This window comes from Kogia breviceps, chromosome 13, assembly GCF_026419965.1.
Source record: "Kogia breviceps isolate mKogBre1 chromosome 13, mKogBre1 haplotype 1, whole genome shotgun sequence".
NCBI lineage: Eukaryota > Metazoa > Chordata > Mammalia > Artiodactyla > Physeteridae > Kogia > Kogia breviceps.
In genome coordinates this window covers 23,387,958-23,404,086 of record NC_081322.1, presented here as the reverse complement: position 1 = coordinate 23,404,086, position 16,129 = coordinate 23,387,958, and the positions used below count along the sequence as shown (strand labels likewise).

At 44.0% G+C, this 16,129-nt stretch overlaps 1 protein-coding gene across 1 annotated transcript in view; it reads left to right on the top strand.

The window, feature by feature from the left end:
• Positions 1–7,424: 7,424 nt before the first annotated feature.
• Positions 7,425–16,129, top strand: part of GABRR2 (gamma-aminobutyric acid type A receptor subunit rho2) — a 48,955-nt gene continuing 40,250 nt past the window's right edge. The window contains exon 1 of the mRNA XM_059083239.2: positions 7,425–7,552. Within this exon, the coding sequence (XP_058939222.1) occupies positions 7,440–7,552 (113 nt within the window). The 5' untranslated portion in view covers positions 7,425–7,439. The remainder of the gene's footprint in view (positions 7,553–16,129) is intronic.

Genomic DNA, 16,129 nt, shown 5'->3' with positions numbered 1-16,129 from the left:
TCTAAGAATTGTTTACAAAAATATTATTTTGTATTTACCCTTCATTCCTTTTCTGATCCTTATAATTCAGTATAAATATAGCTAGACATTCAGACTGTGTCCTGCTTAGTATAAGGGACTGGAAGTCAAAGTCCCTTGTCTCTCTATATGACCTGCTTTACAGGGAAATAACTTATTGTTGTTTCTCATGCCTCAGCTTCTCTTTATGTAAATTTGTGATACTTTTCTGTATAGCCCTTTAAAATTTTTGGATAAAAAATGGTATTTTAAGTTCCAATGAGTATTACTAGTTACTCAATGCCATTTATTGAGTACTCTGTTTCTACTTAATGTAGAATGATATAGGGATAAGAGTGGGGAAAAAAAGGGAAAATAAAACCCCTCAAATAGCTTGCTGAAAATGTATTCATATGAGTCATACTGGAATTGCCCGTTCTGTGACTGACTTTGTGTCCTAAACATTCTTCGGTGAAAGTAAACTATTTTGGTCAAACATTTCTGAGGAAATGAGATTACATCATTATTATTGTATGTTACTTGAAGAGGGAATAATGCTTTGTAACCACTTTGATATGCTGTTATCCCCTTCTCTCCAGTTCACTCACAAGATTTTAAAAGAAAGAAGGAAAACAGCCCTCCATAGAGCTTTGATTTAAGGAAGGAAGGATCCAAGCCAGGAAATTGCTTGATTTTCTTCCACAAGTTAAATGGGAGGATCTTAAGATTTGAATGTTTGCTGTACTTTGAATTGTATATCTTTTGAGTTGTATTATATGCCTAGCTTTATAATCACTATAAATTTAATTATTCCAGGAATATCATAATATTGAAATATTTCATGTACCATTTTAATATAAAAGCTCAGGGCCCATGTAACAGTGATAGAAATTAGAACTGCCCACCTAATCAAAGCCCAAGAGATAATTTTCAGCGCAAAATCAATATATCAATATATATCAATATATTTATTGATATATTGATCAATAAATCAGTATATAACTTAGTGCTCTCTCCACAGACTCTAGTAGATAATTTTATCATCATAAATAATGCCTGGTGAGAACATATAATCACAGAAAAACATTACCTTCAGCATGTTCAGGTGCAGCATTGAGGGCACTCTTGAGAGTATTGTTAATGAAGATTTAATTTTTAAATACAGGCAGTCCTCAGCTTTCAAATAGGTTATGCTCTGAAAGTGCATTTGTAAGTTAATTGTTTTTTTTTTTAATGACTCAGTGTTGTAAATCATGTTTAGGTTCTAGACAAGGCCACATTAGACAAGATCCATTAGTCCATAATGTATCTTGAATACTTTGGGGAATGGTATTTATAAAGTCCTTACATAGCTTTAACGAACTAAAATTATGGGCAAGATAGAAACAATTTGTAAAATGATTTTAAAGTCAAATTTAATTTTTACTCTTGCTCTTATAGGACTTTGGTTCTATGAACTAGCAGACACAATATGTTTTCATCTTATAGCCAGTTATGTCTGCATCTAAAATAAGAATGTATTATATACTATTGTATAATACACAGTTTTCTTAAATTTTAATAAGCATTTTAAAAGTGTTTACAGATTGTTTCTCTTATATCTACAGCTGAAGTTGGTAAAGTCTGAAAGGCCCAAGGACTTTATGAAGACCTCATATGTCAGGAAAATTATAGGTTACCATTTTATAACTTTATTGCCATGAGAAAATACATTCTGAAGTGTTGGTTTGGAATGTAAAATATTAGAAATATTGGTTCAGTGGTCAGTGATCTCCTAGCAAGAGGTCACTGACTCACGGGGAAGACCAGGTAATGTTATCACCTGAGAAGAAGGAAATCCTCATTCTCTCAGCCTATCCTGAGGTTAATTGTGTGCTAGGGACAATCTTCCCTCCATTTCCTCTCCGTCACACTGAGCCAGCCTCGACCTATGTGATCTCGTTGCATGTTTCCATGGAGCATGTCTATACTTTAAAACTGGTAAAGCCTAGAAGATTTCACATTCTACAGATCTTCCTCTATCTGAGTTGCCATCTTCTTTCACCCATCAACAGCCAGGCCACCTCCTTCTTTGTGCTGTGTTTTTTTTTTTTTTTTTTTTTTTTAGCACCTGATACACGTATCTGAAAGTGGCATATCTTTTGCTTCTTCTCTTTCAGCTCATATTGCTGCCTAAAACTCCTTAAGTTGTCGATCTGGCCCCCATTGTGGAGTTAATGAACAAAACTGGTCTTTGGAGCCATTTTTACATCCCAATAAAGGGCCTCTTCAGAAAACTATTATTTTTAAAGCCCCGATTTAACCCCTTATTTACAGCATAAGGCCAAAACCGGATGTGTGATCTGGTAGGTAAAGGCTTAGGACCCCTTCCTCCAATCCTCAGATTTAGGTAACTCATGGCTTTTCCTTTGACCAACATAACACATATCAAGGTAGTTAAAATAGCATGCTTGAAAAAATATATAATGTCTGTTTCACCTGTAACTGTTTAAACCAATGAAACCTTTCAAATTTTACGTATTGTGGGGCTTTTATGTAGCACTTTATATTTTCATGCTGCTTATAGTTTTATTCTACTGAAATAAATGAATTTCATCAAAATTCTCAACTACTTTTTTTAAAAAACCTTTAAAAATTGTTTATTATTTTGACTATGAAAACATAAAATTTCCTATTTCAGGATAGTAAGAAATCATTTTGTTCTTTTTGGCTGTGAATGAACTTTCTGGTACTTTGACACCTCCCTTTTTTTTTTTTTTTTTTTTTTTGCCGTACGCGGGCCTCTCACTGCTGTGGCCTCTCCCGTTGCGGAGCACAGGCTCCGGACTCACAGGCTCAGCAGCCATGGCTCACGGACCCAGCCGCTCCGTGGCATGTGGGATCCTCCCGCACCGGGACACGAACCCGTGTCCCCTGCATCGGCAGGCGGACTCTCAACCACTGCACCACCAGGGAAGCCCCCGAGACCTCCCATTTTTATAGAGCAGAATCAGTAAACAGGCAGACCTCACACAATTGGACTTAGTTGTGCAGAAACCTAGGCTGAAGTACTGAAAAGCCTATATTGTTTTATTACTTGCAAAGAAGTATATGAAAGGTGAATGCATTTAGTGAACCTGAGTTTTAACAAAGTATAATGTGTACATTAATGTGTACTCTGGGAATTCTCTGGAGGTCCTGTGGTTAGGACTCTGCACTTTCACTGCCCAGGGCCTGGGTTCAATCCCTGGTCAGGGAACTAAGATCCTGCAAGCCGTGCGGTGCAGCCAAAAAACAAGTATACTCTTAAGAGTCATTGTGGGAGGCTATAATTGCTCCAAAGCTATTTGCAATGCCTCTTTAAAAGTTGCCTTCAGAATTAGTTTGAGCTGCTCAATAAAACCAATGACTTTATTCATACCTGCTTTTGAATTCTTTGTCATTTGGTCTTATCTCCTGTTCATTGTATCTTCTTGAATGTTCTCTTGCTTTTTTCCACTTCTCATGCTCACTGCCACTGCCCTAATTAGCCATCATCTCCTCTCAACTAGTGCAATGATCTCTAACAAGTCTCCATTCCTGCCCAACTCTGCACACTGCAGCTGGAGTCGTCTCCAGTGCGTGGTACAGATCGGATCCCATCTCTCCCTAGGCCTAATCTGGCTGCAGATGCTTACTGGGACCTTTCCACAGCTCTTAACTTGAGCCAGTGGGGCCGATCCTCTGTCCTGAGAAATAAACAAACGTTAAAGTTATACACCCACTGCCTCATACCACATGCAAAATTAACCCAAAATGGATCTGAAGCCTTAATGTAAGGGCAAAAACTCTTAGAAGAAAACATTGTCGGGGCTTCCCTGGTGGCGCAGTGGTTGAGAATCCGCCTACCGATGCAGGGGACGCGGGTTCGTGCCCCGGTCCGGGAAGATCCCACGTGCCGCGGAGCGGCTGGGCCCGTGAGCCATCATGGCCGCTGAGCCTGGGCGTCTGGAGCCTGTGCTCCGCAACGGGAGAGGCCACAGCAGTGAGAGGCCTGCATACCACAAAAAAAAAAAAAAAAAGAAAACATTGTCAATTTTTGTGACCATGGGTACAGCAGTGGTTTCTTAGACACGAGATCAAAAGCACAAGCAACCAAAGAAGAAGTAGATAAATTTAATCAAAATGAAAAACCTTTTGTGTTTCAAGGAACATCGTTAATAAAGTGAAAACACAGAACGGGAGAAAATATTTGCAGATCCTATATCTGATAAGAGACTTGTATCTAGACTAAAGAATTCATAACTCAATAATAAAAAAGATAAATGACCTGGTTAAGAAGGGGCAAAGGATTTGAATAGACATTTGTACAAAGAAATACATGAATCATTAGTCATTAGGGAAATGCACATCAAAACTACAGCGTGATACCACTTCACACCCACTGTGATGGCTAGAGGGTACATTTCTGGTGGGAATGTATTGATAAAATGGTGCAGCCACTTTGAAAAACCTTTTGGTAGTTCCTCAAAAAGTTAAATGTCCAGTTACCATATGACCCAGCAATACACCCAGGTATATATCCAAGACAAATGAAAACATGTACACACAAACTTGTACATGAATATTCATAGCATTATTGTTAATAGCCCAAAGCTGGAAACTCAAATGTCCATCAACTGACGAATGGATAAACAAGATGTGTTATATCTATACAATGGAATATTATTTGGCGATAAAAAGAAATGAAGTTATAATACATGCTTCAACATGGATGAATCTTGAAAACATACCGAGTGAAGCCAGACACAAAAGGCTCCATATTGCATCATGTATATGTATATGCACAAAACTAAAAACCCCATTTTAAAGGGGTAAACTTATGGTATGTGAATGATATTTCAATAAAGCCATTATAAAAAAAAAATTTACTCTTATCTCCAACTGATTTTTCTCCCTACTGTAATCACAATAATTGAACTACTAAAAATAAGATTTAAAGAAAAAATTGGTAGGATCTAAAGTTACATCTGGAGTGCAACAAAACAAATATTTCTTTAAAACCAACAACATCCATGCAAAATTCTAGGGTTCCAGTCAGTCAGCCCTTGATAGGCCTGGTCCAAATGGAAGACAGCAAAAGAGATCTTTTGAACAAAATTTATGGAAAAGAACTTTCATAAGTCTCATGTCTTCCTCACTAAATCTTTGGCAGGAATGAGACTTTTGAACAAATTACCTGGATAATTCTGAGGAGTGGCCAGATTTGGGAACCACTGAGTCAGTCCCCGTACTAAATTACTCTGTTTCCCAGATTCCTATTTAATTCATTGCAATTTGGCTTCTTCCACATCGCACGATTGAAACTAGAGTTTATTGAAGTTCGGAGCAATGTCCTGGTTCTCAGGTCCAGGAACATGTTTTGTGCACGCACTTCTTCCCAGCACTGACTGTTAACTATCCCCCTCCTGAAGCTCCTTTGGTTTTCGCAGTCAACATCTCTGCTAGTTTTTCTATGCCTGTGTTCTGGCTGCCCACCCAGCCTTTAAGAGTACAGAGTCTCTAGGATTCTGCACTTGGACTCTGACTTCTTCTGTTCCCGGGAAGATCTCATCTTTTCCTGTGATTAAACTACCACCATTACACTGATGGTTCCGCATCTATTTCTTCAATCCAGACCTTTCTCCTGAGTTCCAGGCTCATACTCCAGCTGCCTACTGGGCATCCGGAGGTCCCATGACACCTCAAACCCCATAAGTCAAAATTTATCTCATCCCCCCCCCCCCACCAAACTTGTCCACCTCTCAGGGACATCAGATAATGGTGGTACCAACCCACCAGGCCTGCCTCCAAACCGGGGTCCTAGCTTTCATTGTGTTCTCTCACCTCCTACTCTATTCAGTCACCATGTATGTTCTCCTTCGGTGATAACTTGACTGTCACATTCTTTGTCTTTCCTCTCTTCTTCTTTCTTCCCGTCCCTTAAGGCAGGACCTCATCCTCTTTTAACATAGTCAAAAGAGATCAATCAGTTGGGTCTTCTCTGACCCAACTGTTCCCACTTAGGAATTCCTGAAAAAATAAAGTGGATCATATCATTCTATTTTGCTTAAAGGGATCAAAAGAGCTTCTCTTGATTCTTTCTTGAATTTTTTTTTTTTTTTTTTTTTTTTTTTTTTGCGGTACGCGGGCCTCTCACTGTTGTGGCCTCTCCCGTTGCGGAGCACAGGCTCCGGACGCGCAGGCTCAGCGGCCATGGCTCACGGGCCCAGCCGCTCCGCGGCACGTGGGATCCTCCCAGACCGGGGCACGAACCCGCGTCCCATGCATCGGCAGGCGGACTCTCAACCACTGCGCCACCAGGGAAGCCCTCTTGATTCTTTCTTACATAAGAAAAGCCTACTTCTGTTTCAGTTTTAGCTATATTGCCCCTTCTGACCTCCATCCTCATCTCCTGTGTCTCTACCACACTCATCATCTCCATCCCCAGGACACAGCAAGCAAGCAATAGGTAGTTTTTAAACATTTTCTTCTGCAGAGTATATGAAACATAACCACATGTATCTTTTCACTTCTAATGTTCATAATTCCATATCCCAGAATAGGAATCAAGCCTCATTTATGATGACATTATACATTTTTTTAACATCTTTATTGGAGTATAACTGCTTTACAATGGTGTGTTAGTTTCTGCTGTATAACAAAGTGAGTCAGTGATGACATTAGACATTGTAGGATGGAAGACCTAGTGCTCATGCTAGGAAAGAGCTTACAGAATCACGAATTCTCTTTTGGTTTATGCTTTCCTTCAAAATCAAAATATGTTTTATGTTTTGATGAGATGTGTTTTCATTGAAAAAAAAAAAGATGTGTATTTGGGGGAAAAGCAAGCACCCTTGGCCATAGGTGAAGCACAGGCTCTTAGCTCAAGAAATAAAGCAACGCTGTGGAAACAGGTCATTTGCGTGTTTACTCAGCATTTCTGGGGCACATTCAGGTGCTCATCTCCGGGTGCACAAGTCTTCCCTGCAAATCCACTCAGAATCCAACCTGCTCCCTGGCGGATGTGACAGACTGGTTTTATGTCGCCAGAGAGATGGATTAATGATCTCAGCAAAAAGCTGGCATGTCCAAGAGATTTAATTTTTTTTTTTAATTTTTTTATATAACAGTTTTAGCCAAAGCTGTTCTAGGACTCGGCGGAAGCTGAGCTTCACAGGAGAACCAACTTACTGACTAATAGCCAATCACTAAGTAGCAGGGAAGGCAAAGCCTTGGTGTTTGTGTCATGGCCCGAGGGGGTGGGAAGTAGGGTGGCACAAGCATCAGTATCAATATTAAATCGGGAAACTCAGCCTGGCCAGCCATGCCCTCCTTGCTGCCCTGGCTCGAGGCAGAAGACCGAGTCAATGGTTAAGCCTGGGGGGATCTGCCTCGCTGCAGGTTACTGGAAAGCAGCTTGCAGCATCACAGACATTCACAGGATGCCTTATTTTTCAAGACTCATTTTGTTCTTGTTTTGCCTGATGGTTCTTGTGGAGAGCAGAAAGCCCAAGAAGAGGAGATGGACAGGGCAGCTGGAAACGTCCAAGCCAAGGTAAAGTTGTGGGCGGGAGGGGAGGGAGGTGACTCGTGGTGGCACTGACACACAGTGGGACAGCTCCCAGGAGGGCTAGGGGTTAGATCGTCCGTCCGACTGGAATCTGTTTTCCGGCCGGGGGTAGAGAGGACCTCGCCCTCACTCAACACAGCCTCTCCCTGGGCCCAAATACACTCTCGTGTCACCAGCAGCGAGAGAGGGAAACTAGACTAGGCTGAGCCTTTCATTCTGATGTCTGTGTTCAGCCAAAGCATTTTAAGTCAGGTAGTTGAAGACTTAGTGGGTAAAGCATTGTTGTACTTCTCAGATTGTGCTGCTTAGTTTCTTGGGATTACACCCTGTAGGGACCATAGATGACCTGCTAAGGAATTACACTCAAGATTTTTTTTTTTAAACTACCAGCCCCATATTTCAGGGCTGCTCTCACTTTCCGAGGCTACCCCATGCCCTGGGGCCACTCTTGCCTTCTGAGACGGATCACGTTCTGTCTATGGAGTGTGTATCTCTCTAAATAAACCTGCTTTCACTTTAAGAAAAAAAAAAAAGAATTTTTTTTTTGAGGGGAACTATATATAGGAATGTAGTTTGACTTATTAAGAAAAAAATGTAACTGGGAGTTGTCTTCTTTAAATTATTTGTTTGGGAACAATTTTATAATGCTATCAGGTTTCATTGTACTGTTTTGAATCCTAGAGAAGATGTGTGAAATTTGCTAGGTTATTAAAAACATACGTGTGGACGACAGTGAAGGCTATTTCATGATGTAATGGAAACACTTCCAAGAAATAACTGGTTAGGCCCAGAATGTGCACTTAACATAATTACATCACAAATCGAAGTTCCTTAATACGTTTGTTTTGAACTGATGTACGAGGCACGATATTCTAGGCCTGTTCAGCATGAAGAAAAGAGCAAGCAGCTGAGATATCCACGCCATGTGTAACACGCCACATTACATGTCTGTTTTTCCATTCTACTAAGCACTGCGTGAACTAGTGATTATGAATATTAACTAATATCTTGAGGCACATTTTCTAGGTCAGTGGTCTCCCTTTTTGATCACGTACCGCTATCAGTGACAATTTTTTGAAACCGTACCCCGTGATGTGTATACATATATATACACAAATTACATACATGTACTATTATAAATATGTATATTAAAGCTGAAAAGTTTCCTTATTTTAATTTTTTAATTTTTAATTTTTTAAACATTTGTTTCTCACAGTTTTTGAAAAAATATAAATTTATTTATTTATTTTATTTATTTTTGGCTGCATTGGGTCTTCATTGCTGCACTCGGGCTTTCTCTAGTTGCGTTGAGCAGGGGCTGCTCTTCGTTGCGGTGCGCGAGCTTCTCATTGCGGTGGCTTCTCTTGTTGCGGAGCACAGGCTCTAGGCGTGCGGGCTTCAGTAGTTGTGGCGCACGGGCTCAGTAGTTGTGGCTCGTGGGCTCTCGAGCGCAGGCTCCGTAGTTGTGGCACAGGGGCTTCATTGCTCTGCGGCATGTGGGATCTTCCTGGACCAGGGCTCAAACCCGTGTCCCCTGCATTGGCAGGTGGATTCTTAACCACTGTGCCACCAGGGAAGCCCCAAAGCTTCCTTATTTTTAGATAAAAACTAACTATAAATGAGAGTTACAATTTCTACTTCTTGCATCCCAGTGGAGCCTCCTGAGCCCTCCAGGTGTGTCCCTACTTTGGAGACTGCTGCTCTGGGAGATGTAAATACTCTGTGAAGTCTAATTCTACTCAGTCAGAAAGCAAACAGGTACAAATTGTCCAGGATATTGGGAAAGACGCACCACTCTCGAAGACTCATCCTGGTCATGTAGCCAGAATCCTAGGCTGTTGAACTGGCAGGAACTTCAGAGGTCATGGGGTCCAACAATTCCCCTGAGTTCTAATTCTGTGAAATGTGCATAGGTGTTGTACGAAGAGGGGGTTCCAGGGTCAAAGAAGGTTGGGAAATCCTGGTTTAGACCATTTTAGAAGGATATCTTTATAGCAGAACTTATAGAACATTTATTATGCCAATAGAGGTTGTGAATCTTGAAGAGGAGGATAAATTATGCAGTTTCTCTTTAAAAAAAAAAAGAAAAAGAGCAACACTTTTGTTTTTTGGACTATCTTGTGGGATTCATAGTCCACAGAGCACACATGGGGAAACACTGTCTTACTTTACAGATGCTAAAACGTCGGCATGAGTCATTCATACAGCTCGGTAGTAGCTTGACAGGACCTGAACCTAGGATCCTGATTTACTAGGTCTGAAGGGAAATCGTTGTCTGAACCTGTCTATTTTCTAATAATGGTGCTGGGGTTCAGCACGAGCCCCTCGGGGACCCTCAGGAATTCCACTTGGCAGCTTGGGCAGTTACAGCATCTCTGTTACTCTCAGAAGACCCACAGTCTCATTCCCAGACACCTGCATGAGCTTGTGCACAGACTGCATTTATTTAAATAAATTTTTTAAATTGCAGTATAGTTGGTTTACAGTCTTGTATTAGTTTCAGGTGTACAGCATAGTGATTCTAAATTTTTATACATTATACTCCATTTATAGTTATCATAAAATATTGGCTATATTCCCTGTGTTGTACAATGTATCCCTGTAGCTTACTTATTTTATACATTGTAGTTTGTACCTCTTAATGTCCTAGCCCTATTTTGCCCCTCCCCCTTCCCTCTCCCCACTGGTAACCAGTAGTTTGTTCTCTATACCTGTGAGTCTGGTTTTTAAAATATTCACTAGTTTGTTTTGTTTTTTATATTTCACATATAAGTAATACCATACAGTACTTGTCTTTCTCTGTCTGACTTATTTCACTTAGCATAATACCCTCCAAGTCCATCCATGTGGTTGCAAATGGCAAATTTTCTTTCTTTTTTATGGTTGAGTAATATTCCATTGTATATATAGACCACACCTTCTTTATCCATTCATCCTTTGATGGACACTTAGGTTGCTTCCACATTTTGGCCATTGTAAACAATGCTGCTATGGACATTGAGGTGCACGTATCTTTTCAAATTAGTGTTTTCATTTTCTTCAGATATATACCTGGGAGTAGAATTGTTGGATCATATGGTAGTTCTATTTTTAGTTTTTTGAGGAAACTTTATACTGTTTATGGATGATTGAATTTGACCCTTAGGGGTGAAGATAACTTTTTGAAATCTATCCCATGAGGTGTTAAAGTGGATGAAAAATGAACATACATATTCAAAGAATATAAAATAATTATTGAACAGAAGCTGGGAAAAAGGATAGAGAAAATATATCAGGGAACATGCTTCTAGGCCTTTCTGTAATCCACCAGGGCGTGTACACGCTCAGACAATCATAGAGCTACGTCTGTCTGTGAAAAATTTCAGCCAAACATCTGACTAAAAGGCACTTTCATTATTGACACAAGAGTTAAGCTATGCTAGGGCTTCCCTGGTGGCGCAGTGGTTGAGAGTCCGCCTGCCGATGCAGGGGACACGGGTTCATGCCCCGGTCCGGGAAGATCCCACGTGCCGCGGAGCGGCTGGGCCCGTGAGCCATGGCCGCGGAGCCTGCGCGTCCGGAGCCTTGTGCTCCGCAACCGGAGAGGCCACAGCAGTGAGAGGCCTGCGTACCGCAACAACAACAACAAAAAAACAAAAGAGTTAAGCTATGCTAATAAATAGGAATAAAATGACCTGAACCTTTCTCATTACAGTCTTAGAGCAGTTCAGCTCTGTGGAGTAGCTCCTTCTTTTAGAAGTCCTGTTCACACTCACACACACACACACACACACACACACACACACACACACCGAGAGGACTTCTTCTAACCTGCCAACCTTCCCTGTGTCACCCTGGCCAACACACCCTCACAAAACAATTATTCTGTCCAGCAACTGCTTTTTCAAAACTGCTTCCGGTTTTCTGATCCTTTGTGTCCCTTTACTGAATTGCTGCCAAGGGAGCCTGTTTGCTCTTAGCTGTTTGTTTTGTTTTGTTCTTCCTGCCTCTCAGCCTCCCAGGTTCATTCCCCGCCCTGCTGCCTAATGCGGCCTCCTGACCACTTGATTGCTTTCCTGCAAAGAGACGCCCTTCTCCCTTGAGATCTGAAAATACACCAAGACCTGGGAGTCTGGGCTCTGCCCTGATCACACTGTGTGGCCCCTCCTGGTCCCGGAGCCTGAGGTCCCCTTTCATCTTTCCTTCCCATTTGCTGCCCCTTTGGTTCCACCTGCCCTTGGCCGTCCTTCTCTCCTTTGGCATCATGGTTCCAGTGCTGGACCCAGGAGCTGCTTTGTTCTCCTGCTACCCAGTGACCCTCACCCTCCCTAGGGATCTGGAGAAGGAAGTGGGATGGGGAAGTCAGGAGGGACCAGGTTCAGGCAGGTTCAGGCCCTGGCTCTGCTGCTCCCTGGCTGTGTGGCCGTGTTTCCTGATCTTTCTGAACCTCATTTCTCCAATTGAAACCCACTGGAATGTTGTGTTGACGGCAGCTCAGCAGCCCTGCTTCTCAAAGGCATAGTGAACACTTTTTCTTCTTCTCTCCCGCCTCCACACCCTGACAGAGCTGGGTTTGAGGTTCCGTGAAAGTTCTGGTAGCCCCACCGCAGGGCTGGGGCTCGGCCTATGGCCCCTGGAGTCTGGGATGGGGCAGTGGCCGGCGTCTCCTGTGGAGGATCGATGCAGGGCATCCAGTTTTCACCAACAGCCCAAGGATCAGGATATCAGCGGCCTGAGTTATCAAATAACTGGACCCGTAAGAAAAACTCTGGGTCCTTATAAATGGCACTGGGATTTCAGTCTCCTCCCTCTCGCCAGGGTGCTGGCATGTGGGAACTTCCCTTCCCCTAATCCTCCCCTCTCAACTGAGAAACTGTGCTCACCGGGAGGGGTTTGCTCCCCGTGAGTCAGGGCTGCCCTCACGATTTAACGTCTGTGATCGGCTAAGCCCTCAGGCTGAGCTCTGCTTCCACGTTCCCTGGGTGTCTCTGCTGGGGCTTCTGTATACGGCCCCCCAGCAGTCGCTGCGCAGGGAGCCGGCCTGGTCCTGCTCCACTTCTTGCGGATGAGACCCGGGAGGGTGGAAGCTCCCTGGAAAGGCCCCTCCATGACCACGCGTGTTTCTAGGGAACTGACTTAGGTCCCACCTTCCAGCTACAGGCAGAAGCCATTGGCCTCTCGTCCTCGGAGCGTGCAGCTGCAAGGGCTTGTCCAAAAGCATATCGGATCATAGCTTCTTTCTCCAAGTGCCCAACACCCTTCCTCTTTTTCCTTGCTTTTGGATAAAAATAAAATTTTTTTGTTTTGTTTTTCTTTTTTTGGCCACGCAGCACGCGGGATCTTAGTTCCCTGACCAGGGATCGAACCATGCCCCCTGCAATGGAAGCGGGGAGTCTTAACCACTGGACCGCCAGGGAAGTCCCATGGGTAAAGATAAACTTCTTAACAGGATCTTCAAGGCTCTCCCTGGCGGAGCCCCTGCAGCCTCAGTCTGTGCATTTCAGCCTTACCCCTCCTACCTTTCCTCCAGTTTCATATAACGCCCCCTTGTCCTTCAGCTGGGTCACCTCCCACTCAGCGGGTCCCAAACTATGGACGTGTTGAGTTTAAATGCCTATAGGATACCCAACTGGGGATAATCTGTTAGACGGTAGGATATAAAGGTGTAGAGCAAGGGACATAGGTTTAGGAATCATCAGTAAGTGAATGACAGTTGAAGCCACTGCCAAAGGGAGTGTCGAGAGGGAAGAGAAGGCAGCGGAGACAGGGTCCAGGGGATGCTGACATCTAGGGACAGGCTGAGGAGGAAGGCAAGGCTGCAGTGGAGGTGGGAGGAAGACCAAGCACCCTGTCCTGGAAGATGAGGTTTCCAGCAGAGGCTGGTCCTCCCTGACCCTTGGCAAGTGCACCTTCAAGGCCTTGGCTCAGGCACAAGTAGGGCAAGAAGTGCTCATGAGTGAGGAATGGCAGCAGCTCTTTGGGAAAGTTATTTATTTATTGAGAGGCGGGGAGGGAGAGATTTTTTTTTTTAAAAGAGGAAATGTTCAAAGAAGAGTATAACTACCACCACTGTCCCGCCATCACTTTTCAATTAATTTTGCGTGAAGAGACGTGGGGTCCAGACAGATTTTCTGCTTCATTTTGGTTCAAGGTGAGAGAGACTCGAATCCGTCTGAATGCTGATGAGAATGAACAGTGAGAAGGAGACAAGCTGAGGATGCCAGGCCAGGGTGTTGAGGGCGGAGTCAAAGGGCTCTGGGAGAAAGAGGGTCAGGCACACCTGCTGAGCCCCCAGGGACCCCCAGAACCTACAAGGCCAAAGGAAGTGAAAACACTGCTACTGCTACTGTCTTCTGAGTTGCACCCACCCTATTTGCACTTCCTACCTGGTGCCTCACAGGCGTCTGGACATCAAGATGGCTTCTAAGAATGTGATGCACTGTCACCCCCACAAACATGCCACTCCTCCAGTTTTTACTATCTCAGCGAATGCCCCACCATTCACCAAGGTGCTTGTCGTAAACCTGGGCCATCCCTGCCTCTTTGTTTCCCCCACACCCCATACCCAATCCATCAGCAAAGCCTTTCTGATCCCTTCTCTACAGCTCCACCCCTTACCGCCCTAACCCAGGCACCATGTTCTCTCAGCAGAAGTCTCCTAATGGTTCCCCATTTCTTCCCACAGTCTCCTCTACCTGAGTGATCTTCCCAGATGTTAAACCAGACCTTTGGACTCCCCTGCTCAGAATTCCCATGGGTTTCCCCACTCAGTATATACCCCTGAGGACCTCAGCATCTAGTCCCTGGCCTTGTCTTGCACCTCCTTTCTTACTGCTTTCCTCCTCCTTATTCTCTGCCCACTGGTTTTCTTACTGTTCCACACACAAGCCACACTCACCTCAGGACACTTGCACTTGCTCTTCCCTCTCTCAGAATGCACTTTCTTCATCTCCTCTCATGACTCACCCTTTCCAGGGCTCAGACGGCTTCTCTGATCACCCTCTACCCCAACCCATCTCTCTCTTCTTCCTTACCCTGCTCTATGATATACTTATGGCACTTTCTAGTTATTTGTTTATTTTGGCTGCACTGGGTCTAAGTTGCAGCATGTGAGGTATTTTAGTTGCAGCATGCGGGCTCTTAGTTGCAGCATGCATGCGGGATCTAGTTCCCGGACCAGGCATTGAACCCAGTCCCCCTGCATTGGGAGCACAGAGTCTTACCCACTGGACTACCAGGGAGGTCCCAACACTTTCTGAAGTTATATTCTTTATCTGTCCACTTGTTTATTGTCTATTTCTCCCCCTAGGTCATCAGCTCTGTGGGGGAGGTGAATATATGTCCTCCCGTGACTTGAGTGAGCAGTGTTTGGACAGAGTAGGTGATCCATAGAAATGTGTTGAGCAAATAAACTTGAGTCCAGGAATTGAAGAGTTGTGCAACCAGACTGCAGGATGGCTGTCCGTATTGTCCGGGATGAAGACGCTTTCCTCTACCCTGCTAAGTTCTTCTGGCTGGTCTAAGAATTAAATTGACATGAGACAGATTAACAGGAGAAAATCAAACAAAAGTTTAATAACCTGTATCCATGGGAGAGACCCAGGATAACTGAGTAATTCACCCAAATGGCCAAACCCTCAGCTTAAAAACCATCTTCAGCTAAAGACAAAGGAGGATGTTGGGGGTAGTGGTTTAGGACCACAAAGGGGAGAAAGGCAATTCACGTGAAGATGAAAAAGAGGGACTTGCCTGGTGGCCCAGTGGTTAAGAATCTGCCTGCCAATGCAGGGGACACGGGAAGAGCCTACATGCCTTGGAGCAGCTAAGCCTGTGCGCCACGACTACTGAGCCTGAGCTCTAGAACCCATGAGCCACAACTACTGAAGCCTGCGCCTAGAGTCCGTGCTCCGCAACAAGGGAAGCCACCGCAATGAGAACCCTTTGCACCGCAACCGGAGAGTAACCCCTGCTCACCACAACTAGAGAAAGCCCGCGGGCAGCAACGAAGACCCAATGCAGCCAAAAATAAATAAGATTTAAAAAAAAAAAAAAGATGGAAGTTGTTTGGTAAACCGATGGTGTGCTGGGCTGTGCAGAGACAATGGGACACCAAGTGGACTCTGATTTCCAGGCCCAGCAGAGTTTCTCCCCACCACCCCTAGCCCATATTCTTTGCAGAGATCTCTGGTGACCGTTCTCTTCCAGGAACAGGCCCTCTGTACAAATTCTTTTAGGCAGTTAGGGGGAAGCTCAAAGGTTCTTCCTGGATCTTTTGGGCTTTGATTGTTTTCAGCTCAAAATAATCCACATGCCAAAGAGACACATTTTGAGGTGGCAAATTTTGCTCTCCTATGATCTGGATGTTGAACTCCCCAAGGTTGAAGGGAGGAACTGAATAGAGAGAAACAGGTGGTACCGAGCCCAGAATTGGGTGCCTTCCTGGGAGGTCTGGAGCTGTGAGAAGCTGGGCGAGGTGACTCCCAGAGCTGGGCTGCAAGGCGGGGAGGCCGAGCTCACAGGGGAATCTGCTTCTTGGGTGGGGAAGACGGTTGAGGGTCAGGTCGGCACTGAATAATCAAGCTT